The sequence below is a fragment of the Brassica napus genome, chromosome C3 (assembly GCF_020379485.1).
Source record: "Brassica napus cultivar Da-Ae chromosome C3, Da-Ae, whole genome shotgun sequence".
Taxonomy (NCBI): Eukaryota; Viridiplantae; Streptophyta; class Magnoliopsida; order Brassicales; family Brassicaceae; genus Brassica; species Brassica napus.
Window position 1 is genome coordinate 73,531,717 of NC_063446.1, and position 27,994 is coordinate 73,559,710.

Here is a 27,994-nt window from a genome sequence, read left to right on the forward strand (position 1 = left end):
CACAAGGGGCTGAGCTGTAATTTTACAAGGCTTTTAGGTTAGTTTTGCATTTGATTCAAGTTTGGGTATAAGTTTGGGGTTCAAATCAAGTTGTGGGTTAGTTTTGGCAAATTCTCCTAAATTATATTTATTTTTGTATGATCATTTACTCCTTATGTTTATTTATGTTTATATTTCAGATTTTAAAATACTTGAACAAATATGTTAATTACAGTCAATTGTAATTTTATTTTTTCTTTATTTTAACATCACTATGTTATCTATACTATTATTTATGAAGTGATTTTCTTGAGTTGTCAACTTTTCTATAATTTTAGGTAATTTTGGATTACTTGTTTTTTAAAATGAATTTATGATTTGTCAATTTCTCTAAAATTTTAGGTAATTTTGCTTATTTATCATGTTTTCAACTAATTTTTTTATTACTTTTCATGTTTTTAATGAATTTAAGATTTGTCAATTTTTCTATAATTTTAGATAATTTTGCTTATATATCATATTTTTAATTAATTTTGATTGAGTTATAAATTTGTTTAATAATATATATACTTATAAATCATTAAGCAATATTAGTTTTTTTTAAATCTAATGAGGCATCATGTGTTGTATGTGTTGCTCGATTTGTTTGTGCACGAGGATATATTTATCTTATTAAAACTCAAGTACAAATTAGGTTTGTTTGGAAACATAGATAGCAGTATAAACGAAAATTGTTTGGAAACGTTGATAACAATAAAAAAAATATAATGTCTTTTTAGTAATTTTATTAGTATAATTACATTAATTGTCTTTTCATATTTCATCTATTTAAACAATTTCATTAATTATATTACCTTAACAATACGTCACATCATTAATTATATTACCATAATAATAATAATGCAGATTTTTATTTATTAATTAATCAACATTAACTTTGTGCTAATTATAAAATAAAAAATGTAAAATGACTGGGTTTTGCATATGGTTAAACATTCGGTTTAGTTTGTTTTACTGATCTCACTCAAATTACCCTAAGGAGTGAACTACTCTCTCAAATAAGAGGTTCAGTTGTAGTACTTAGGGATCAAATCCATAGAGAGCTAGGGAACCTAATAAATCTAATCAGATTGGTTAAACTAGGTTGTTTTAATGATTTAAATGCAAAATTGAAAGTTTTGTGAGCAAAGTAATTGCTCGATTGATTGATTGGGGTTTTGGTACTTAAATGGAAATAGCTAGATTTATGGTTTTTATTCAGATAATCAGGATTATAATCCTACAGATGCCTAACAAGTTGTATGCGTGATATTATAGAGCTCAACACTTATAAACAAACCATTAGGCTCCCGCTTTCTCGGTTTGTCTAATGACCTTATATTAGTGTCGATCGATGATTCTATAGGAATATCGATCAATGCACTTGTTGAACCGTCGACCGATTATTCGATACGAATATCGATCGACGCTTTTGGTCAAGCGTTAATGTGCGAATGTGCTCACTAAGCTTCCTAGATCAACTCTCGCCTTACTCTAGCAATCTTAGCTCAGTTAGGATGGATTCAGGGTGTGATGCAAGCTATCGCTTATATCTACAACTCCTAGGGCAAGTTCTAGGTACATAATCTAGAAGCAGACATTAATGACAATCCTAAAGAAAAATATCACAATTTAGCAATCTATAGTTGGGGCTAATCCCTTATAACCTATTTAAACCCTAAAATCTAACAAGAGAACTACTCAGACATGTCCAAGCAATTCACAACATCAATAAGGTATAAAAAATGCATAGATAAATATATAGATATCAATGGAGTTCCAATCACAAAATATCTTTGGATCTTCTCTTCAATCTACTAAAAATCCTAGAAAACCTCTTTGCTGTGAAAATAGTAAAACAATAAAGCACCACTTTGTCTCAAACATGTTGGCAAAGCTTATATAATTAGGTTAAAACTCGTTAGGGGTAATCTTGTAAATTGGTGAAGACTTGGGTTCTAAGTCGTCTGAAACTCGTCTGAAACCAAACGGGCTTTCTGCGCGCTTCGCTGTTGATCGATGTCACAAGATGTGCATCGATCAATTGTTGTCTCTGAGTGTCGACCGATGGTCATCTCGATGGTCAGCTCGGATGCTTCCTTCAAATATCTCCAAAATGCTCCAAAATCATCACTTTCTCCCAAATCACCTCTGATCTTATAAATATAATAAATAGACTTTATAATATAATAATTAGTTATAAAAACACATATAAACCATGGCTTAAAATGGGTAAAGTCCTTGGCCTATCAACTCCCCCAGACTTACCCTTTTGCTTGTTTTCAAACAAAACATACAGGCAGTCTCTCTGAAAGAAGTTTGAAAACAGCAGGGAATCACACAATTTTAAACTTACTACTTTTACCTCTGCAATATTGCAAGCCACATCAGATCAGTACCAACTTTAGAGGCACTTCATGTACTAGACCTTAGCTTAGCAATCAAACCTTCCAGCCCACAGCTTAGCTGATTCCGCCTGACATACCCCTCTACTGACTTCATTTATGCATATAAATGTGTAGGCTAAATCTTGGGAGTATCAATAAAGGGACACATGGACTCTTACTCTAGCATGTATATGAGTAAACAGGTAGTCTTATTCTAGTCTCCTTTCTCCCTATATCTCTCTTCTCTGAATCTCTATAATTTCAATTTCAATTAACGTTGATGCTGATGCAATTTATCTTGTTCATCTCATTGACTTGTCTACTTTTGTAGCTTTTTTTGACGAAGTGTAGCGAATACCGGGGTCACAGGAGACACTCCTACCCCTCGTTTCCACAATGTGTGATCATTCCCTTCAAACTTAGAATAATGGGTATATGATTGATTGACTGTATAAGACTAACTGGCCGGAGACTATTTCCATAGAAAAGCTCACATCAGTATTTGGTGATTCAACTTACTTGGCATATGATTGATTGACTGTATAAGTATAACTGCTAGTACTGGCACAAAAGAAGAAAGATGTCACCCACAAATGTAGCTATGTTCTTCGTCTCTTTGTTCATTATTAGCACAGCAAATGATGTTGCTCCAGGAACCGAACAGTTTTAGTTCCTACTAAGTTCTCAGGAACATGAGAAGCCTCGGTTTCTTACTGTGGAAGGTACTATAACTTTGAATACAATTTCTAGAAACAAAGATAAGTTGAGGTATCTTTAGAGAATGTTCTTAGTTTTTTTTGTTGTTCTTCGTGTGTAGGTTGCAACAACGATTGTGAAATATCTTGTTGTAACTGCAACATAGAGATTCAGCCTCAACTTACTTCATTCCCTTCAGACATACTCATACCCCTCCTGTGTGGTTCTTTTAGAAAAGAAGATTGATGATTTTTGCTTGTTAATCAGCTGGCCGGAGACTATTTCATATGTTGAGAGCATGGACTTTAAAGACTCAGCATTTTTCTTATTTGCATTGCAGAAAAACATGGTGTCATCGGCGAAGAGGAGGTGGTTGAGACTTGGACAGTGGGAAGCGATGGAGATCCCCTTCATAAGGCCTTTTGCTTGAGCACTTGAACACAAGCCTGTTAAAACTTCAGAGCAAAGGATGAAAAGGTAAGGCGACAACGGATCACCCTGTCTAATTCCTCTTCCTGGTTTAACATAACCTCTTGTAGCTCCATTGATTATAAAGGTGTAGCTTACTGTGGTGATGCATTGCATGATCAACCTTAAACGTAGGATGGAAACCCATTTTTTTAAACACGATACTGATAAAACTCCACTCTAGCATGTCGTAGGCTTTACTCATGTTGGTCTTTATAGCTATAAAGAATCGTTTTTCCGCTTTAGAAGTTTTTAGGTAGTGGAAAACTTCATGGGTGTACCACTAAAGTCTCTTTTTCGTATTCTTATCAACTTGAGATGAGTGGGCTTCCGTTTGGACCACCAAAAAATAAACCATGAGATTTATTGGAAAATGTACCATATATCTATTCACTAGAACACTATATCTAAACAAAGTAACTCTAATACTACCAACTCGAGCCAAACCAATGTAATTTATATAGATATCATCACTCTTCAATATTGAAAGATACTCTGTTAAAATTGAATTTACGAATAATTTTATTTTCAAATAGAAGAATTGTATATCAACCGTGAGAAAGAAAAAAGAAAATCCATACAAAAATAGGGATTTGGTTTAAAATAAAAATAAAACACACAAAAACACAAATTTAATATTTGTGTCAAAATTAATAACTTAGTTTAAATACAAAACTAATATTAAAACAAATTTTGTTAAGAAATATATGTTAGTCCACACAAGGTGTGGGCCCTCACCTAATATTTTAGTAATTAACTAGAGTTTGCGCGGATATTTGTTTTAAATTTTAAATTTCTGTTTGTATTAATTAGTATAAAATATATTTGTAAATTAAAATGTATTACATAATTGTTAATATTACATTTTAAAACATAATAATTTTATTAATTAATTCTATCGTATCACATCAATATTGTATAGATTTGGACAAAATATTTGGATCCGAAAAACTGAACCAAACCATAACTTGTTAATATCCGGATGGATCCAAAATTTTAATTTTCGAAAAACCGAACTGAATCCACAAAAATGTGAAGCGAATCCAAACCAAAATTTATAAATATTCAAATCTCGAACAGCAAAAAATCAAAACATAAATAAACCCAAACCAGTATATCCAACATCCATCTTTAATAGTGGGCCCGATAGTTCCCTTCATGCTTTATTAATTGTTTTGAGGTATATGCAATTACTTTGCCTCGTTGCATCAATACACAGCCAAGCCCAAATATAGATGCATCTGTATAAAGGTTCATCCGCTTCAGGCAAGACCAATACTAGTACACTTGTGAGCATATTCTATAGTTCGGAAAAAATCTTCCTACATTTTTCCGACCATGAGAATTCCATATTCTTTCCTAGTTAGTCAAGTCGTGGGTATATTAATTTCATATGATGAATGGAAGACACACATGGATCTATTCTTATTTACATATATCTTTTGTATACAAAGTTATGTACATCTATTTTCAGGCTTACAACACTCAAGTGAGAGATTCCCAGGAAGAGGAGAAGACAAACCATTGTCTCTCTTAAAAGTGTTAAGACCCTTCCTTCAAGGGCTTAAACGCAGCCAAAACAACGGCTACTTTGCACACAAGAAACCCCAAAGTCCCCACCACAATCTCTCTTGGAGTAACCGCAAAGGCTATGGGACCTTCTCCGATGTAACCTCTGACGGCTAGAACCGACAATCCTATGGCAAATGCGAGACTTAAAACCGGAATCTTGAGTCTTCCACCGAGGATTTGATTGGAGTTTTGGGATGAGGAAGAAGATCCTGGTGCTTGCAGTTCATCGACTGATCTCTGTAGGAGCAGCAAGTAGAGAAACCCAACTGTTCCACCAGAGAAGAAGGCAATGGCGGAATGTTCACCTAGAGAGAAGGAGAAGACAGAGCTTCCGAGAAGGATGAGAAGTGCATCATAGAGAAGCAGAGAGAGTTTCAAGTTTGCGTATTCTTCCATGCTTTCCTCGTTGGAAACGACTGTACGGTCAAGATTAGGAGCTGAAGGCGAAGAGATTTGATCGGAGTCAGTGAGTTCGGTGATACGAGAAGGTCTGAGTTCCACCATTGACAGGTCACTGCTCTCTCCAAGAAAGATATCATCCACTTCAAAATCATATCGGTAACAGTAGGCTTCTTCTACATTGGTCTCTCCAGGAACAGGTCCTTTAACAACCCACAAGCTCGCTCCTCCAACTCTCCATTGGCCTAAACATGAAAACAGAACAACACATGACTCCCAAAAGCTTAACTAAAACAAAGCTATCTATGTGAAAGAAGCTAACCAGACTCAAGACTGATCCAAACAGCTCTGATTTTGCCGAGTTCCGGCCCTAGAAACGTGAACTCATCAACGGAGCCTCTCTGAAACTTGAAGCTTTCATCATTGCTTGACAAAGTTGCAGGTATTGTCTGTAACACCGAATCACCCTTGTCGTCTATCAAGCATAAAAGAACTCTAGCATTCATATCGCTGATCCCTGAACCGAACACGTTACTTGTCTGCAGCTTCACCTTATAAAGAGAGCGAGACTCGGTCACAGTTAAGGATGGGTTCGCAGTAGAAACTTTCACTTCTTCTGCTGGAAGGAGACGCAAAGGTCTTGCATAGCTCTGGTAATCTAAAGAGTGGAAACAGAACCAAAAGTATCATCTTTGAACATAAGCTTCGATGATCATACAAACCCTATCACTCCTAATTTAGATACACAATTAGAATAGGAGAGCTGATGTTACCTTGATAATCAGATGTTTTCGAGCAGATTGCACCGAATTGAGATCGACGAATTCGACAGGAAAGGTTTCTCCTTTTACGAAATTGATTTGATGGGTTTTTGGTTAACCTCGCGAAAGATAAAGGGTTAAGGCAAATTGATTCCGTCGCCATTAGAATTGCAACTCACGCGGTAGAAGAGAGACGCAGCACGGCAAATAGAAACTTCCATGAGAGGAAAAAAAATAGTACTATTCGAGATGCAGTGAAACTTCTGAAAGAGACAGTGTCTCTGTTCATGTTTTGAAATTTTTTTAGCTAGCTGCACATTTAACCGAACCGGTATTATCGAACCGAACCGAGAGCCTAGGAAAAGAAAGGCAGATTGCATGTGTTCTTTAATTCTTTGATTGATTCAAAGAGTTGTCTGAAATTGTCTTAATAGAGAAACAGAAACTCAGGTCACAGCACAGAACCTTTAATGTTCTGAACAAGAAACAATTTTCCAATCCAAATGGTTCAGGAAGAGATCATCTAATCTAATCATGGACATGATTTTCTAGCTAGCTAGGACATATAATTTGCTCAACCCGATCTTTTATCTTTTCGTAAGATATAGTGACCAGACCTCTCACTTTGAATCTTCTGATTCACTTCTATAAGGCTCAACTTGTGTTGAATTGTTATTATGATTATTAGTCCTTGTCTAAGAAGAAGAAGAAGAGACTTCCATAGTACTAGTATTCTCGTTCGTAATTGTTTCCTCTTGGCTTGCTGCTCATTTACCTACACACACCTACACCACCCCACCCCCTCACCCCCGCCCCCCCCAACCCCCCCAAAAAAAAAAAAAGGTGGAACAACTTCAAATCAAATTCAGCAAACCAGTGAGACTTAAACAAACTTACGTTTTCGACTGTTCCGCCAGTCAAGATGTTCAGTAAGTCTCTCTCAATCAACATGTTACAACAAGCAACCATCCAACGAGTTCCAAAACAGCAACATGCATCAAGGTTACTATCACAACTTTCAGACTAGAAAAAGCCCATTATCAGTACTCTTTTATTATTTACTATTAACGCCTATACTCTCAAGATTATATTTTCTGACCCAAATAATTTAGAGAAATTCCGTTAGATAGTCATTTTTAATTTATTTTCACAAAATAGACTTTCAAGGAGGAAAATGACCAAAAAAAGTTTTATTGAATGGTAAATATGCATTTACACCTTAGGGTTAATTAATCTAAGACTTAGGGTTTAGAGTTAAGTTGAGTTTTGGGAATGAATTCAAATTTAAAAAAAAATCTCTATATTTGAAAAGTCAGTTTCCTATGTGTCGCTCTCGCGTTAACTCTTACGATGGTTGATTACACTGATACCTTTAATGAATTAAAATATTACATTTAAAATAATATTATTTATTTATTTTATTTAGTTTCCTTTTTTAAAATTTTCCGAAAAACATATACAGATAATAAAAAAGGAAAATTTTTATAAAGTTAAAAAGGTGATTTCATAAAATAAAAGGGAAAGTTCACAAAATAATAATATTACATTTTTAAAATATTTTAAATAGCATAAAATATAATTTTGAAGTAATAAAATACTTTCTTTATATCTATATTTTCTTAGATGAAAATATAAATTTGTATATAATGTGAATTCATTAAAAAAAATTTACACAGATAATCTTGATATTAGAAAAATAAATATTATTTCTTTTAAAACATAATTTTAAACAATACAAAAAATTTCAAAGTAATAGAAATATTTTTATATATCTATCTATTTGCTTAGATGATTACATAAAATAATTAAATAACATAAACTGATATATTTTTAATTGACTAAATATTGTTTATAAATAGTATTATTGAAATGTTTTATTTCTTTTCATATATTTAGTTGACTATAATATCTTTCAATTACAGCAAAAAATATCGATAAATTATATTTTACTTAGTAGGTGATTTTCCCGTGCTCATGCACGGGTATAAATATTTATAAAATAAATTATTATATAATAATTTACATTACAACAATTTATTAAGATTTTATTTTAAATTTTTAATTATTCTGTTATTTATATTGTTATAAATATGCATGGTTTATTTTAAATAACATTATCTTAATTTAATAAGACATATATCTTTGGATATATAATATCTCGACTATTTGGTTCTTACTTAGATATATTTGATAACATTTACTTTTTTCAATTCAACTAAGATATTTTTGCTATACATATTAAAATTTTGATTAAATTTGTTATTTTTATGTAGTTTTATTCTTGTCTTAGATTTGTATATATATTTTAGTAAGATTATGTATAATTAAAAAAAAAAGAAAGAAAAAAAAAAGATTATGTATAATTTAATATATGTTGTTTTGATAATCAAATAGTAAAAGTAAACTAAAGTGTTGATCGATTCAAAGTTACATAAATAAATATAACAAAGATACTTAATTTAATAATGGGAGAATTGCCAAGTGTGACTCAAAACTTGGAGTCAAACCCAAAACAATACCCCAACTTGGGTCAAAGGCAAAAGTAACCTAAAAGGCTATTGAAATTACAACTATCCCCTTGTGACCAAACAAAAAAACGGAATTCTTTTTACGTTTCTACCCCTCGCAAGTCGTCTGTTTAGACGACTTGAAAATAAGTCGTCCAGACGACTTAACTTAAAGTCGTCTGGACAGTTAGTCTTAAACATAATTTAAAAATTTTGTAAAAAATATTTTGATAAGTGAAAAATGGGAATTATGTAATTAACATATGTCTTAGGAGGTATAAATTAAGATATAACAAATTTCAATTGTTTTCAGCATAGATGAGTGAAAGTAGTGAGTCATGATATTCTTAAGTTTATGTTTCATCAACATATGTTGTAGTATTGTATGTGTTCTTAGGGTTAGATTTTGGAAAGCATTAAAACCGTTTTTGAAAATTTTTAAAATTACTTATGCGTGTTCATTTCTGTGTATAGTAAACACTATTTAAGTATAATTTGATTTTATAACGTGGTTAGTTAGTTAATCTAGTCATTTTAGTTTAGGGGTTCATTTTAGGGTCTAGGACGACTTAATATTTTGTCGTCTGAAAACAGACGACTAAATATTAAGTCGTCTGTTGTACATTATCAGCCAGAATAAGTCGTCTAAACCGGACCAAACCTTAAAGTTTACCAATGTAATTTTAAAGCTAACCGGATTATTTACCCAATATATAAGGTGATTTTTTTTTTTGTTTCATTTTTCGCGATATTCAGAAACCCTAACAGTTCTCTCTCAAAGGCGATTTCGAATTCCCACGATTTCCGAACAAACCATCGTTCTCAACATCGGCTATCTATCTCACTTCATTCTCACCGTTGTCGCCGCAGCTTCTTCTAACCCTAGCGCCGCCGATTCCTCTAAACCCTAGCGCCGCCGATTCCTCTAAACCCTAGCGCCGCCGCTTCCACTATTTCCGAACAAACCGTCGCCCTCGCCACCGTGGTCACCAACGTTCTAAACACTAGCGCCGCCGCTTCTTCTAAACCCTAGCGCCGCCGCTTCTTCTCTGTAAACCTTAGCGCCGTTTCTCTGTAAACCCTAACGCCGCTAAGTCATCAATCTCGAGGAAAAGATGAACATAAAACGTTGTCTCTATCAATTTACTCATTCTCACCGTTTCACGTTTATTTTTTCAGATCTATAACCGCAATGACGAGTACTCCAACTCCTTCTGCGACTGGAAGACTTGTAAGTAATTTAAGTCGTCTACTAAGTCGTCTGGACTTATTGTTGTCTTTGATTATTTTGCAGACAAAAAGGATGGATATTCCAGAACTCCCCCGTAGGTTATACACATCAGGGGAAGAACCAGAAGCCCACAATAGCATTTCGTATCATACGGATAACAGCAAGTTGCATACTGCTCTTAGGAAAGCTCTTACTGATGACGAATTTGAAGAGCTCAAGGAGTCGAGTTTGGGAGTTTTCATCAAGTTCAAGGAGCAGGGATTTGGTTGGGCTTCAAGGCTGGTTCACTACATGCTCAGTTTCAAGCTGGACATTAAGAAGAAGTATGAGATGTGGTCTCTCGTTGGTCCAGAACCTTTGAGGTTTTCACTGTTAGAGTTTGAAAACCTCACTGGTCTAAACTGCGAGTACATCGAGGACCTTGAGACACCAAAATGTGACGTTACCCCAGAGATGGTTTCTTTCTGGGGGATGCTGGGAGTTCATCTGGAAGCTGGGCCAACTACTGATCAGATAATAGCAGCACTGCAGAGATGCGGGGATTGGTCCAGGGAAGATCGCAAGCGGCTCGCGTACCTCTCCATCTTCACTGGATTCATTGAAGGGAGAAAGTTTTCAACCGCTACACGATCTACTCTGGCAAGGCTAGTGATGGATTTAGAACGGTTTGAGAATTATCCATGGGGGAGAGTCGCATTTAAGGTGCTGATGGACTCTTTGTGGAACAAAGAAATTGCTGGCTGTTACACCGTGGATGGGTTTATACAAGTTCTTCAGGTCTGGACGTACACAGCTATGCCGGAATTGGGTGCTAGTATTGGTGGTCCCAGAGCAGACAGTCCGTCTCCACCGATACTGGCTTACGAGGGCAGCAGAGGCCGCAGATCAATGAAAGCTGCTATCTTGAGTCAGGTATTTACTTCAATCCAAAAGACTGCGCAGACGACTTATTATAAGTCGTCTGGAAGGTCGTCCAGCTGGACGACTTATCGGACGACTTAATTAAGTCGTCTGGAAAGTCTTCCATCTGGACGACTTATTAGACGACTTATTATAAGTCGTCTGGAAGGTCTTCCAGCTGGACGACTTAGTAGACGACTTATAATTAAGTCGTCTATTTAGTATTTTTTTTCAAATATCTAACTCGATTCTTCTATTTACTGCAGACCCGCGTGATCAACTTTGTTGAGAAGGACATTAGTGAAATGTGGCCAAAATGGGACTCTGAGGTTGAGGACCTGCCCGCGGAGAACATCATTAAAGTCATGTATGAGCGGAGACCGTGGAAGTGGACCATGGATTGCTGGGAAGTCACTGGTACTAAGGTCAATACAAAACCTAAGGTTGTGACTCCATCAAAGAAGGCCAAAGAGATGGTTGTGTTGGAGGAGGAGGAGGAGGAGGAGGAAGACAATCCAAGACCTCGGAAGAAAGCTCGTAAAGAGGCTCCTAAAGTGGCTAGTGAAGAGGCTAGAGAAGAGGCTAGAGGGGTGACCAGAGAGGAGTTGGAAATTATGTTCAAGGGCGTAGCTGACTGCATGAAAAAGGGTTTAATAAGTGCATGAGGGAGTTTAGGAAGTTGTCCGATAGATTGGAAGCTGTGGAGAAGAAGGTTGGTGTCACCAATCAGGCTACCCCTCAAGATAAACAGCCTACCCATCTTGCCAAAGAAACCGGGGGTAGAAACAAACAGGCTACCCCTCAAGATAAACAACCTACCCCTCTTGCCAAAGAAACCGGGGGTAGAAACAAACAGGCTACCCCTCATGCCAATGAAACCGTGGTTAGTAACCAGCCTCCTCCTCATCAAACCAAACAGCAGCCTCCTCCTCCTCAAAAGAAACAGCAGCAGCCTCCTCCTCCTCAAAAGAAACAGCCTCCTCCTCAAAAGAAACAGCCTCCTCAAATCAAAGAGGTTAGTATCAAATCCAGGGTTAACTAGTTGTCCAGACGACTGTAAAAGTTGTCTGGACGACTAGTTGACCCTGGACGACTTAAACGTAAGTTGTCTGGACGACTAGTTGACCACGGAAGACTTAATTTTAAGTCGTCCAGGTCCAACTAGTCGTCCAGACAACTTTTGTTTAAGTCGTCCAGAGTTAACTTGTGTGCAACTTTTATTGCAGAGATGGTTGCCGGAGGATACATCAACCGAGGCGAACTCGGTAAATAAGACCTCCAAAGAGATTGTTGCTGTCACTTCCACCGATCACCAACCGAGCCTCGCTTCCACCGATCAACAACCGAGCCTCGCTTCCACCGAGCCAAGCGATCCAGTTTCAGAACCGAGCCTGGTTGTATTGGACAAGCGTGCAAAGAGTAAACGAGCGAAGAAACCTGCTCCCACTGTGAGATCTCCTTATACGGCAGAGAAAAAAAAAGATAAAGTGGCAGCCTATAATCCATTTCCGCCAGTAAACAAAGATCGGTTGAAGGAACTCGCTGATTGGTTGAAAACTGATCCGTAAGTGATTGCTTTACCCATAATAGCTTGATTTAGTCGTCCAAAACTGATTGCTTTTTTTGTTTGCAGTCATTATTTAACTAAGACCGAGGACAAACCACGTACATCACCAACAAGGTGGTACCACTTCCTCCGGACAGCCAGAGGATGGCTGGAAGACTGCGTAAGTCTTCTGCACACGATTTAAGTCGTCTACAAAGTCGTCCAAGTAGACTACTTTCCAGACGACTTAAAGATAAATCGTCTGGAAAGTCGTCTACTTGGACGACCACGTAGACGACTTATATTTAAGTCGTCTGGTAACTTCTAACTTGTTATATTTAATATGCAGCATATAGATGCTTGGATTAATGTGCTAAGGCAGAGGTATCAGGAGAACCCACAAGCTTTCAGGAGCGAGCGAATGTGCTTCCTGGATCACAACTTTTCCCAGTCTTGGAGAGAGCAGTATCACCTCTTCAAAACATCGGAACCTGATCACAAAGGTTTAGGAAGAGTTCTACCTGGTGGGGCGTCGTATTTTTATGACGGATCAATACCTTCATTTTGCCAATCAAACAAGAAGTGGGGGGAGGACATTGATGATATCTATGCGCCAGTGAACTTGGACGACAAGCATTGGGTTGCTATTTGGATATCGATCCCTAAGAGGCACATAGTCGTCTGGGACAGCATACCTTCATCTAGTGTACCAGACGCATGGGATGCGATAATGGAGCCTTTTCTCCAGATGGTCCCTTATCTGCTTGTTGAGTGCGCAGCCACCGACGAAATACGGGTCAAATACGGGTTGGAGCCATACACATATGAGAGACCGCTGAAAGGTGTACCCACGGCCAACAATGGTGATTGTGGCGTGTACACTGTAAAGTACATTGAATGTCATGCTCTCGGTGTCTCCTTTGACCCTAAAGACTTTGCTAGGTGCAACGCAAAGAAAATGAGGGATAATATGGCGGTGGATATATGGAAGGAGCTTGTTGATCAGCATCTAAAAGAAAATGTGGATGGTGATAAGTTCGTGGGCTTGTATGATTAGATTAGTGTTTGTATTTGAACTTGTCTTTGTATTTGAATATATAAGTTGAACTTGTAAATATATAAGTTGTAAATATATAAGTTGTCTGGAAGATTAGTGTTTGTATTTGAACTTGTAAATATATAAGTTGTCTGGAAGAAATAAGTCGTCTGGAAGGTTTTCCAACTGGACGACTTACAAATAAGTCGTCTAGAAGGTTTGGACGACTTATTATAAGTCGTCTGGAAGGTTTTCCAACTGGACGACTTACAAATAAGTCGTCTAGAAGGTTTGGACGACTTGAAGGGATAGTAGAAGGTAGTCTAAAAATAAAATACACTTGAAGGGATAGTAGAAGGTCGTCTAAAAATAAAATACACTGGACGACTTAGTAGAAGGTCGTCTAAAAATAAAATACACTGGACGACTTAGTAGAAGGTCGTCTAAAAATAAAATACACTGGACGACTAAAAATTTAGTCGTCTGGACGGGTAATCAAGACTGGACGACTTAAATTTAGGTCGTCTGGACAACTAGTCAACTGGTTGTGTACATTGTGGTTTCGTATGGCCAGTTTCCTTGCAGTTTGAGCATCTCCGTGCCCTGTGTTTCTTCCTGGGTTTGTGTCCTCTCATCCTAGATAGCTCCAACCAAGATTGCCATCTTGATTTCTTCGGTCTCCCCCGACCACGCTTTAGTTCTGGAGGAAAGCATTCTCGTTCCTCAATATGTTGTGACACGATAGGATATATATTCTCTGAGTATCCTGCATACAGATAATTCTTTGAGTACAGTGGACATACAAGTGTGGAGATATGCAAACCAGCATGTATTCCAGCAGCTATAGCATGAGAGCAAGGTATTTTCTCCACTCCATAGACACCACAATCACACTTTGCATGTTCCAAATCAACCACACAGTCCATTTTGCCACCTTTGACAAAGAAATGCCATCCATCAATTGGTTCGACCGTCATCGTACCCGCTATCTCTTCTCGAACAGCAAGCAAGTATTCAACACCCCCGCTATGTTCAGTTGTGAGACTCAAAGCATCTTGTCTCCTTTTCCAATACCATTTTCCTAACTTCTGCCTTATGAACTCCAGCAGGAACGTAATCGGAAATCCTCTTGCTCGCTTCAGTGCGGAATTAATAGATTCAGCAATGTTGCTTGTTTTTATGTTGAACCTGTTCCCCTTACAATAAACCCTTGACCATAGCCTGACGTCGGCTTTCTCCAAATACGTTGCAAGTTCCGGGTTTGCACTCCGTATCTCAGCCATGTACCGGTCAAAATCGTAAACCGTGTGAGCATAAGCAGCCCCTTTCACCAAGTACATGAGATGTTTCCCTTTAAACTTTTTGACAATGTTATCTTGAAGGTGATAATAACATATTCCTCGGGTTGCCCAAGGAAACACCTTATCACACGCACTTTTAATGGCCTTGTGCCGGTCGGAGACTATCACCAGAGGCTTGTCATGAGATATACAACTAGCCAATTTTGTGAAAAACCATTCCCAAGAAGGTATATCTTCCTCATCCACGATCCCAAAAGCCAATGGGAATATCTGAAAATTGCCATCTTGTGCGGCTGCAACTAACATAGTTCCTCCATACTTTCCACTTAGGTGAGTTCCATCCACCACAATGACCCTTCTCTGATACTTAAAACCTTTGATAGAAGCTCCAAAAGAGAGAAATAGATACTTAAATCTTTTCATAGAATCAAGTTCTATCGCCGTGATAGAATCAGGATTTGCAATGGAGATTTGCTCGAGATATGATGCCAGACGCGAATACCCTTCTTCTGCTGATCCTCTCACCAATCTTTGTGCATATAACAGTGCTCTGTATGAAGTGGTGTAATCAAGCGCCATGCCAAACATGTTCCTCATTGCATCAGTGATATGCTGCGGAGTTATCCCATCAATGATTCCAACACGATCAATGAAAAGACTACCTACATACTTCGGAGTACAGTGTCTCCGCTGAGCGATTCGGTCTCCCGCTGAGCATAAATGTTTTTCCACATACTTTGTTACCCAAAACGTGTTTGTCCCATGTTTGACACTCGCTCTGACCTTCCATCCACAATAGCTAACCGGACATGTTGCCACAACGAGAGTTTTCGTTGATTTGTATAATTTGAAAGAAAACTTACCCCTCACTGCTGCCAACCGCAGCTCTGAAAGCAGAGCACCCTTGCTAACAAAACTCTGGTTGACATAGATACTGGTACCATTCGATTTTCCTCCTTCAATAGCATTTGTCTTAGCATATGTCTTTTGGATTTCTTCAAAACAAATATTATCATCATCTTCCTCGTCCTCATCTGGAACCTTTCCATAAAGACTGTAATCCCCACCATTCTGATCCGTTTCACCAACAATAGAATTATCAGCATCCTCCTCCCCATTTTCCTCCTCCCCATCTTCTTCCCATTCACCAGCTTCATCATTATCACCAACATCTTCTTCCCATTCACCAGCTTCATCATTATCACCAACATCTTTTTCCCATTCACCAGCTTCATCAATATCCCTTTTCTCTGAAACCGTTTCGACCTTGCTGCGGCTTGATACACAAAGACATACTCTATGGGTTTTGAGTATCTCCAGCAAGTTTCGAACTTGTCTATCACTTGTAACATGAATGGGAAGACTGCCTGGAGCCATCATCATTTCTGCTGGTAATGAGTAGCTAATCTCCACACTCACTGTTCTCATGTCCAGGTTATAATCTTCTTGAGCCATTGCAACAAGTTCAGCATGTGTTGAATCTTCATTCAATAAAAACAATCTTCCTCCTTTGAGATCATCAACCACAAAATCCCAACGGAAATCTCTCAACAACCATTCTCCATACACTGCATGTAACTGAAAAATCATCTGCAAATATTCAAAATAAAACACATTAGTAAACATAGAGAAAAGGAAATGAAGAAGTTCAATAAACATTGCCGCAGACGACTTAGCATTAAGTCGTCCAGAAGACTTAAAGGTAAGTCGTCTAAAGAGGTCACTTTTGCAATTGAAAATTAAAAGGGACGACTTAATTCTAAGTCGTCCGGCTTTGTTTGTTAAAAAAAAAACTTCAGACGACTTATATATAAGTCGTCTACGAGAAACGGGCTAGTTTTGCATTTGACCGAATCGTGTCAGATCTTTGACTATTTCTGGACGACTTATAATTCAGTCGTCTCTGGGAAAGTTAAAATTTCAATATTTTATGAAAACTTGACGACTTACGTGTAAGTCGTCCTAGGTTAGTTTTGTAATTGAAAAATAAAACTTGAAATTTAACTTTCTCCAGACGACTTAGATGAAAGTCGTCCAGCTAAACGACTTAATTTAAGGTCGTCCGGGATAAGCAAGGTTTGACCAGAAAATTGGGAAAAATTCTGGACGACTTTGCTTTCCCCGGACGACTTTAAATTAAGTCTTCTGGAGGGACGACTTTATATTAAGTCGTCTGGTTAAAGTTAAATTATGAAGTTTTATTTTTCAATTACAAAACTAACCTAGGACGACTTACACGTAAGTCGTCAAGTTTTCATAAAATATTGAAATTTTAACTTTCCCAGAGACGACTGAATTATAAGTCGTCCAGAAATAGTCAAAGATCTGACACGATTCGGTCAAATGCAAAACTAGCCCGTTTCTCGTAGACGACGTATATATAAGTCGTCTGAAGTGTTTTTTTTTAACAAACAAAGCTGGACGACTTAATTTAAGTCGTCCGTTTGACCAGAAGACTCATCAGTAAGTCTTCTACATACAGATGACTTACTAGTAAGTCTTCTACGCGAACAGATCTTGAAAAAAAATTCAAATTCGTACCTTAAACTAGGTGAGATGACTTCGTTTGCACACAGGGTCTTCTCCAACCACCCAGAACCTCAAACGAAAGCAACCGTAAGTCAAAACGAAAGAAATATGGCTCTGCAACCATAGCCCATATTTTGAATCAAAAGCTTGAGTTTTTTGGATGAATATAGAGAGAAAGTGAAAGAAATGTTGTTTTTAGTTCATAACAATTGAAACAGAGAGAGTGTAAAGAGATTTACGTGCATTAAAGGGCATTAAAAGCTCCAAACAGTTCGTACAAGGTTGTTGCCACTATTCATTGCAGTGGCAGTATTGTAAATACTTGAAGAAGATGAGGTTGAGACAGTAAAGAAGCCATTTTCGAAAAAAAAAAAAAAATGTTAATGGCATTTTCGTAGATAAAGTGCAGGTGTGGGGTTAAAATCTCAAAAAAAAAGGAGTCAAAAGAAAAGGTTAGTTTTCTGTTTGACTCCAAGTTTTGAGTCACTTTTGCAAAAAGCACTTTAATAATTGGTTAATATATTTATAATATTATTTGAGAAGTTCATATTTATTTAGTAATATGTTGAGTTGTTCTATAATTTATATGTATAAAAATATTACTATAAATAAAATATACTAGTTTTTATTTAATGTTTGACTTTGTATTAAAAAATTTGGATTCGTCTACTTACTCATTTGTGGGTATATTGTGTTACATATATTCCATTAAATTCAATTATAACTATTTCTAATATAATTCAACCAAATCATATTTATTGTATTCATTGCATTAGTTTGGTTTTCATCTTAGATGTGCATATATATTTATGAATTGGCTAGTTGTAAATAGCTCCATGACTATGTTAATTTTATAAAACTTAGTAATTTGGTATATGTTAATTTTCAAAAATAAAATTATAAAAATAATCTGATGATAGGTACAAAATTGCATAAAAATATAACCAATACATTCTAAAAAGGAAGATTAAATCTTTACTTTAATATCAAGATTATTTACTTTTCTTTTTATGAAATCACATTACATATAAAAAATGTTTTTGTTTTAAGTTTTATAAATATTTTTTTTATCATATACGTTATTTGAAAAATATAAAAGGGAACATAAAAAAAAATTAAATTTTACCATTAAAGATATCTTAGTTTATGTTATTTAAATTGTTTTGTAATAAACTTAGAATAGATTGATGTAAATAAAATGCTTAATACTTTTAAAATATATATTATTTTTTAAGATTATTTTTAAAAGGGAAGATTATTTCTTTACTTTAAAATAAAAATTATTTTGTGAACTTTTCTTATTATGAATGACACTATATAAAAATATAGATTTTCGTTTTTAAAATTTAGAATTTTTCTTTATTATATAGGTTATTTGAAAAAAAGGAAACCTAAATAAAAAAGGAAAAATAAAATAAAATAAATATTTAATAATGATAATTAAATATATTTAATTCATCAAGGGTATCATCATAATCAACCACCGTGAGAGTTAACGTGAGTGCGACACGTAGGAAACTGACTTCTCAAATAATATTATAGAGATAATATTATTTTTTTTTTAAATCACAATTTTGTTTACTCCTTATTTTAAGCGATATTAAAAAAAACTAAAAGAAAAATTTAAAAATAAGCATTGTTTGATCAAATAGTTACAAAATAGTTTAAAGAGGTAGATATATTATACTTTATCATTATTAAATTTATTTGTAGATGCAGAGAAAATGACTGATTTCAGGCCTATTGCGTGCTGCAATTTCATTTACAAAGTGGTTTCAAAGTTAATTGCTAGGCGACTAAAGGCTACACTCCGTGCGGCTATTGAATTAAATCAACGTGATTTTGTTGAGGGCAGACTTCTCCTGGAAAATGTCCTACTAGCCACAGAACTTGTCAAAGACTACCATAAGAGCTCGGTTTCCTCTAGATCAGCCATCAAATTGGACATCTCAAAGGCATTTGACACTGTTAGCTGGGTGTTTATTGAGAAGACTTTGAGAGCAATGGTCTATCCGGATCTGTTCGTTACTTGGATTATGAGATGTATTGATACTGCAGCGTTTTCGGTCTCTGTCAATGGGGAGTTAGCAGGGTTCTTCTCCAGTAGCAGAGGTATACGGAAAGGGTGCTCGCTGTCTCCGTATATCTATGTTATTGTCAGCAACGTTCTCTCAAAGCTCCTAAATAAAGCGACCACGGATGGTCTTATTGGTCCTCATTCTCACTGCAAAGAGATTAACCTGTCGCACTTGAGTTTTACGGATAATATATTTGTCTTTACAAACGGATCTCCGGAGTCACTCAGGAACACACTCGAGGTGTTTGATAAGTTTGCCAGTATGTCGGGGCTTGCTATCAATGTAGCCAAGTCAACTCCTTTTGCTGCGGGTAGAGGGAAGCAAGCACTTGAAGCTGCAGCGGGGGTCTCTGGTCTCTCCATCTCAGCGCTACCCATCAAGTACCTTGGATTGCCCCTCACCACGAAGCTTATGAATAAAAATGACTATGAGCCCCTGATCACAAAAATCAGGAAGCGGTTCCTATCTTGGACGAGTAAGGCTCTTTCTTACGCTGGCAGGTTGCAGCTCATAAAATCAGTAATCGCGAGCATCACTAACTTCTGGTGTGCCGCTTTCTGTCTCCCTCAAGCTTGTATGGATGAGATAGACAGTATGTGCTCTGCTTTCTTATGGAGCGGCTCCCCAAACAACACGTCCATGGCGAAGGTTGCGTGGGCTGAAGTTTGCTGTCCTTTTAAAGAAGGTGGTTTGGGGCTGCGCCGTGTTCAGGAAGTAGGTACAGTATTTGTTTTGAAACTTATATGGAGGCTCTCTTCTCACTCCTATTCACTCTGGGGATCGTGGGTGAGACAATATCTGCTGCGAGGTGAGACTTTATGGGATGTGAAGGACACGCGTTTGGGTTCTTGGGTATGGCGTAAAATCTTAAAGTTTCGTATGCTCGCAAAGCATTTCCTACATATGGACATCAAGAATGGCCAAACAGTGAAGTTCTGGACTGATGTGTGTCTCTCTGCAGGGAGACTGATTGACCTTGCTGGTGAGATTGGAACCCAAAAGTTAGGCATTTCGAGAAATGCGAGAATTTGTGACATTTTGTATGGGGGGTTTAGAATCTAAGGGCATGTCGCGACCAGCACATACAGCAGTTGGTGCAGGTAATTCGTCAGTTCCCATTAACGCTGACAGTAAATGTCCCTGATGGAGTCTTGTGGAGGAATGGTCCTGATGACTATGGTGATAAGTTTATCGCTTTTCGTACTTGGTAACAGATCAGACAGAGTAGAGATGAAGTTCAGTGGAGCAAGATTGTCTGGTTCTCCCAAGGGGTACCTCGTTTCTCTTTCATCACTTGGCTAGCTCTCTGTGATAGGCTCTCAACAGGCCATCGTACGCGCAGATGGGGTCAGCCGCAAGGTTCTCTATTCTGTGGCGAGCCAGATGAGACGAGAGATCATCTATATTTTGCTTGTACGTATACTTACACACTGTGGTTGCAAGTTGTGGGGAACCTCTTTGGTGCTGAGCCTGATCCGGACTGGGGCATCACTATGTCGCGGATGATCACAGGAACATATGATCGTCTTACTTTCATATTGTTGAGACTGGTTTTGCAAGTAACCATATACTACATCTTGAGGGAAAGAAATGATAGGAGACACAACAACTCTGTTAAGACTGTGGACCAGCTTGGCCGTATCATAGACAAGACAATAAGGAGCCGGATAATGTCGACCAAATATTATCAGAAACCAAAGCTGCAGGGTCTGATGTGCCGCTGGTTTGAAGCTTACATGCTTTAATCTTTTTTTACCGATTAGTACACTAGTTTGAAGTCTTAAGTCTTATTCTTACATATACATTCTTTTTGCTCTGATCAATAAATTAAATATTTCATCAAAAAAATTAAAGTTATTTGTTTTTTTAATATTAAATTTTCTTTTAAATTTTATGTTTTTATGTTTGTGGAATTTAATAAAACCATAATCAAAATACCAAAGCAATCTGAATTCTCATTTTTAAGATTATTTAAAAACAATTCAGTTTCAATTCAATAAATCAAAGGCATAAAGTTATTTAGAATTTATAAAATATTTTAACTGTTGTAAATATTGATATATGTTCATGAGCTTCCAAAAATGTATCAGTTACTTATGCATGTAAATTCCTATTGATCGTCGCTTTATTTTCTAATATTGATCATCGCTTTATTTTCTAATTTTTTTTAAAAAAAACATCAACATATAATTTGATAAATATTATGAAAATACATACACATTTAAACGATAAATAAAATTGATTTGATTTGACTTAACTATAATAAAAATAATTATACTTCATTTTGAATTTGAAAGAATAGTTACTCAATATACTCACAACCTCAGTGACTCGACTAATCCAACTTATATCTAAAATCATAGTTTTAACTACGATAAGAATATATAATTTTATAAGAATAGTAATTTATTTTATAAAGATAAATCATATGACAACTCAAAACATATTAAAAATGAAAATAAAATATTAACCAACTGTTACAATTTATTTTTTTGTAAAATTTATATATATGCATGAGACTTGAGAATATTATCGTTATATTAATTTACGTAATTTGGAATCTGACACTTTATATTTCATTCTAAGCACAATATATTTTAAGTTATACATAATCTTCATAAAATATATTTACATATCTAAGAACACAACCACCTAAATGCAAATAAAAAAATTAATCAAAATTTTAATATATAGAATAAAAAATATTACAGTTGAATCCGGAGATGCAATCCAATTTACCCAAATGATAACTAGATCGACTGTAAAAACAACAAAACCGATTAGATATAACATATATAAAAACATAGTATGATTAAAGTAATATAATATTATTAATATAAATGATCCATACAAATTATAAATTAATTTAAAATTAAAAGTAAATAACAATAAATTATTATGGTATATTTACTTTAGAAATACTTATATATGTGCATGAGCACAGGAAAATTACTTAGTAAAAAATAAATATTAAAATTTTCAAAATAAAAAAGGTTATTTTGGTTATTTTATGTTTTTAGGGCTATTTTTATGACAAAAACACCAATATGCTATTTATATAATTGATTTCCTCCTTAAATATTGACAAAATAACATTTATGAACCTTAAACAACCCAAAATTAGATCTTTTAGGGGGGGGGACAAAGTATAAATAGGTAATTGTAGGCACAAAACAGTATTTTAAGAGATTCTGGGGGTTAAAATGTAAAATAAAACCACTATATAATCCCCTAATAGCCCGCCCGTATTGATCAAAAGGGGACTTTTCGACGATTTAAACCCAATCTTCTCCCACTCCAATCCATAGAGCAAAGCTTCGCCGTGCCGTTCGCCAACACCACCGACCTTCGTTCTCCGGTAAGTTTATCTTCTCCCCATCGAATAGTCGGCCCTTTTCTCGGCCGCGATTCCTTCATTGATCGAGGCTCTTTCTTTCACGGTAGATTGTAGTAAAGACGATCGATTTTTCAAGGATCGAATCGAAAGTTGTCGCCTTTTGCGTCTTTTCTTTACTCCAATTTCGAAACTGTTTGCGATCTCAGTTAGTATTGGTCTCTTTTAGTTTTTTTTTTTTTTACTTTTCTAGAGTATCGAGTTGTATCATGAACGTAGTTATGTTCTTAGGTTTCAAGATTCGTGTAACCAGATTGAATGGTCTACTGTCAATGTCATAGCTCTTGTCTAAGGCTCTTGCTTGTGTTCATTGACTGATAGAAGGCTTACTGCAATGAGAGGTCCAAGCCCAAGCCCTAGAGATAACAGGGACCTCCGTACCAGTCTTTTTGTTCGCCAACTAAGCCGTGATTGCAGGTAACATGACTTGATTTCTCGTTTATAACTTTGTCTGGTTTGGTGAACTCTTCATTACTCCTCTATATATTTTGGTTTCGTGGAAGTCATTGCTCCTTGTTATTCGTGAATATGCTTCCAATCTGTATCCTTTTTTTAACAAATTTTACTTCACTTCTTCAGGGAAGAAGATCTCAGGAAGTCATTTAAACAGTTCGGTCCTCTCAAGGACATTCACTTGCCAAGGGATCATCATACGGGGTGAGAGCATGTTTTCTACTGTTTTATACGCTTGATTTTTACTTTATGATCTAACTAGCTACTAGGGCCTTGCGAGAATCTTCATTTCAAGTCTTAAACCACTAGTTTTCTGTGTCAATAAAAGAAAGAGCGTGGATTAGTCCATTTGGAATTAGTACTTATCTAGTCCTTGCTTTAGGACAAGGATCCAAGTTATGATTTGTTAGAAGACGTCACAGGAGTCCAAGACCTAGGAGAAGAAGAAGGAGCAACACACCTCTACCAGCGAGCAGAAACAGGAGTCCAAGACCTAGGAGAAGGAGCAACACACCACTACCGGCGAGTAGAAACAGGAGTAGGAGCCCTACGAGAAGAAGAAGCAACACACCTTTACCAGCGAGAAGCCGCAGCCCACGTGAGGAGCGGTAGGAAGACAGTTCACCAAGCCAGTGATTGATTCTTCACTCTGTTAATAGTCCTCTCTAGTCTTTATGGTTGTCTCTTTTTTTTTCTTCCTTATCCCAAGACAACGTTATGATGATCTGAAAAGATGAGATGTAGTAGTGTCGAATCTTGGCTTCATGTGTTTTGATGATCCGTGTAGTATTTTTTGTAGAACCTTATTTTACTACAATCATGTCATCTACGTAATGAATATGCTTTCTTAGAACCACGTTTCAAATATTAAAAAGTGAATGAACAATGTGTGATAAATATTTTTTTTCAAAAAAAAAAATCAGTCGTCGAATTTATCATGTTTATTAACACGAGAAACTTGGGATTTCTAGTTTTTACATTTGAGAGAATGTTTTTTTTTATCAACTTTTGAGAATAAAATTTCTCCCATAAAATGTATATTAATTTTTTTTAGCCAAAACCATAAAATGTAGGGAAGTTAGGCCAAATGACAAAAAAACTATAATTCATTAACTAACCAAAACCCCACCCTCTCTTCTCCTTTCTTTTTCTATTTTTCTTTACCTTTTTTACTACAAATCTAATTTTCTTTTATTTTTTGGTCATTTCACAAATAAACTCGAAAATATATTATATGGTATAATGAAACGTAAGAAAATTGAAGTTTATTATTTATTTTAATTTTTATTAGTTTGATGTTTTACGCAAAATTTAGGATAATCTCCGCGGACGCATGTAAAGATTTTTAAAAATAGTATAGAAATAAATTGCAAATAACCACGAAATATATTGAGAAATTCTCACAAATGCCACATTCATAGTATCAATTTTATGTTTACACTAATCAATTTTCATGTTAATTGACTTAGAGTTTAGAGTTTAGAGTTAGTGATGGAGCAGAGTTGTTGGAATGTAAAATTTATGATTCTAATAAATATATAAAAAAAATTTATAAAAAAAAATTTTAAAAATTAAAAAATTGTTTTAAATATAATTTTCGATTTTCAAAAAGAAATTTTGAAAAAAAAATTCAAAAAAGAAATCAAAACAAAACAAATTATAAAAAAAATCAAACTTGAAAAAGTATAATTGAAAAACACAAAAAAAATTTTTTTGTCTAAATTGGCCAATTGCTTAAAATAAAAGAACTCTAGCATTCATATCACTGATCCCTGAACCGAACACGTTACTTGTCTGCAGCTTCACCTTATAAAGAGAGCGAGATTCTCTCACAGTGAAAGATGGGTTCGCACTAGAAACTTTCACTTCTTCTGCTGGTAAGAGACGCAAAGGTCTTGCATAGCTCTGGTAATCTAAAACCACCAAACCTTTCGATTAAAGAGTGGAAACAGAACCAAAAGTAACATCTTTGAACATTCTACTGATCGATTGAGAGGGGAAAGATAGTGAATTTGAATAGGAGAGATGATGTTACCTTGATAATCGGATGTTTTCGAGCAGATTGAACCGGATTGAGAACGATGAATTCGACAGGAAAGGTTTCTCCTTTTAAGAAATTGAGATGATGGGTTTATCGTTAACCTCGCGAAAGATAAAGGGTTAAGGCAAATTGATTCCGTCGCCATTAGAATTGCAGCAACTCTCGCGGTAGAAGAAGAAGAAGAGAGACGCCGCACGGCACATAGAAAATGCAGACCAGAGAAGCTTCCACGAGAGGGAAAAAAAACATTTTTTTTTTTGTGAGAGGCATTGAAACTTCTGGCCGAGACAGAGTCTTTGTCCGGAGCTGAAGACGCAGAATAAAACCCGAGTCTTTGGGAGTTTCCCAAGTCTAGGCTGCAGTTTAAGAGTTTGTTTTGATTTGTTTCAATTTTAGGAAGTCATGGAGTTCTTTTTTTTTTTGATAATCCAGTATCCGACCACTTTGCGTGATCGACTAGCCCACCGGACCGAAGCCCATGCCATTACAGGATTTTTAAGCGTCCACTTAAGGGCCCCTGGTTACGCGAAGTGGTCTGGAGGGCGAGAGGAGCCCATGTAAATCCCCTCGTGGCCAACGCGAATCGAACCCGCGACCGTATCGGGGCCGAAGCTCCCTCAAGTACCACTAGGCCAACTCGAGTTGGTTGTCATGGAGTTCTTTACGTTGGTTTGTTATCTATTTCTTTAGAAACCTGTAAGCTTCGGCATTTGATCAATAAGAAAGTATTCAGTTCATTTTCTAACGTGTTGCAAGCTCGTGTGAGAAACAGATAGAGAGTTCAAAATGAGTGAGAAGATGAGAAAGTTCTTTAAAAAGAAAAAAACTGCAAATGGCATAGTAAATGAAAGCGCTCCAAAGAACTCCAAACGTAACAGTGTTTAAGCAAATGCAAAATGAGTTTCCAGAGACACAGAGATAAACTTCAAACGAACCAAAACAAGACACAGAGATAAACTTCAAACGAACCAAAACAAGACACAGAGATAAACTTCAAACAATACACAGAGAGAGAGAGAGAGAGAGAGAGAGAGAGAGAGAGAGATCACCCCAAATGGCATCATTAACTTTGAGCTTGGCTGCCTCCGAAGAAGCCTGTTAGGCCTTGTCGCTATAACCAGTAACGCACTAAAAACGACAAAAGCATTAAGCAGTTCAGAGCTTGAGAAAAGAAAATCCATTTTTGAAAACAAATAAGAGAGGGAAGAGGAGAAATTACCTTTTCGGCATGAAGAAGATAAGAAGCGGGTTTTGGTTGCTTCGTCCTCCCATTCCACACTTTCAATCCATCACTACAAGAAAACACATGCTTAACGACGAAAATTAACGAGGAAAAACAATCATCGTAAATTTGCGTCGAGTTTACGACGAATTTACGTGAAAAACTAAAGTCATCGTTATTTCCTCGTAACGTAACGACAAAACTGTTTCGTCGTAAAGTGGATGTAATTTTACGAGTATTTTACGAGGAAAAACTATTTCCTCGTAAATACGACGTAAACTTTGCGTGGTATTTACGAGGGAATAGTTTACGTGTATTTAGCGAGAAAATTTTTGAATCCACCAACTTCATAGGTGTTACACGTTTTTTTGCCCACCTAATTAATTTTCGTCGTAAATTCATAGAAAAATTACAACTACCAGATTCGAATTTTCCAGGGGATACTGAAGCTGAAATGCGTCCTCTTCAAATGTGAATGGTTCGACCCCGTCGTCAACAGAGGTGTTCGGTCTAACAAATTCGGTGTAGTTGATGTCAACGGTGGACGAAGGTACAACAAATTCGAGCCTTTCATCTTAGCTTCACAAGCAGACCAAGTTAGCTTCCTTCCATACCCTCGGATGAGAGATTCAGGTATAAATTGGTTAGCAGTGATCAAAGTTACACCTCGAGGACGAATCATCAGTGGAGAAGAACCACCATTGCAAGAAGAACAGATAAATGAAGTTGAGGAACCTGAACAAGAAATTGATGACATCCTTCTCATTGATCCGCATAATCACGAGTACGAAGATCTTACCGATGATGCCACAGACGAAGCTGTTGAAGACTAGTTTAATGAAAATGATGATGTTTCTAGTGATGACGAGAATGTCGATGTATCCGATTGATGTATTTGTTTTATGAATAAGATGAGGGAGTTTGTTTTATGAATAAGATAATGTGGGGTTTTTTTTATGAATAAGGTAATGCCGGGAGTTTGTTTTATGAATAAGCAAATGTGGGAATTGTGGTTTGGAATAGAAATAAAGATGGGGTTTGGAGTATATGAAGTAGAAAATAAGGAATATGGGGTTTGGAGTTTCGGATTCAAGGGATTTAAACATAACACTCGTTACTTCCACGTAACAAAAAATCGTCGTAAAGGACTCGTAGGTCAACGAGGAAATAACGAGGAAAAATAAAAATACAGAACGCGGGACTCGTTAATTCCACGTAGGACAAAATCATCGTAAATACCACGTACGATGAATTCGTCGTAAAAACCACGTAGGATGAAATCGTCGTAAATACAACGTAAGACAACGAGGAAATAACGACGAAACCTAAAAATAAAGATGGGGTTTGGAATATATGAAGTAGAAAATAAGGAATATGGGGTTTGGGGTTTGGGGTTTCGGGTTTCGGGTTTCGGGTTTGGGGTTTGGGGTTTCGGGTTTTTGGTTTCGGGTTTCG

The 27,994-nt window shown here is 36.3% G+C and overlaps 1 protein-coding gene and 1 long non-coding RNA gene across 2 annotated transcripts; one reads left to right on the forward strand and one right to left on the reverse strand.

Moving 5' to 3' along the window:
* Positions 1-4,966: 4,966 nt before the first annotated feature.
* Positions 4,967-6,590, reverse strand: LOC125583904. The gene is made up of 3 exons (XM_048751470.1): positions 6,314-6,590; positions 5,863-6,198; positions 4,967-5,785 (listed from the first exon to the last, which is right to left on the reverse strand). The coding sequence occupies exons 1-3, from the start codon at positions 6,462-6,464 to the stop codon at positions 5,112-5,114; spliced, it is 1,161 nt and encodes a 386-aa protein (XP_048607427.1). The 5' UTR covers positions 6,465-6,590; the 3' UTR covers positions 4,967-5,111.
* A 16,553-nt stretch (positions 6,591-23,143) lies between these two features.
* LOC125583905 lies at positions 23,144-24,080 on the forward strand. The gene is made up of 2 exons (XR_007320932.1): positions 23,144-23,240; positions 23,403-24,080. It is a non-coding gene; the product is annotated as an uncharacterized LOC125583905 (long non-coding RNA).
* Positions 24,081-27,994: the final 3,914 nt, after the last annotated feature.

Bases quoted from the DNA above. Each gene is read 5' to 3' on its own strand.
- LOC125583904 (XM_048751470.1), bottom strand. From the start codon at position 6,464: ATGGCGACGGAATCAATTTGCCTTAACCCTTTATCTTTCGCGAGGTTA. The intron at 6,199-6,313 runs GTAACATCAGCT...TCCACTCTTTAG, and splicing joins GAAAACATCTGATTATCAAG to ATTACCAGAGCTATGCAAGA. The intron at 5,786-5,862 runs GTTAGCTTCTTT...TTTCATGTTTAG, and splicing joins TTGGATCAGTCTTGAGTCTG to GCCAATGGAGAGTTGGAGGA.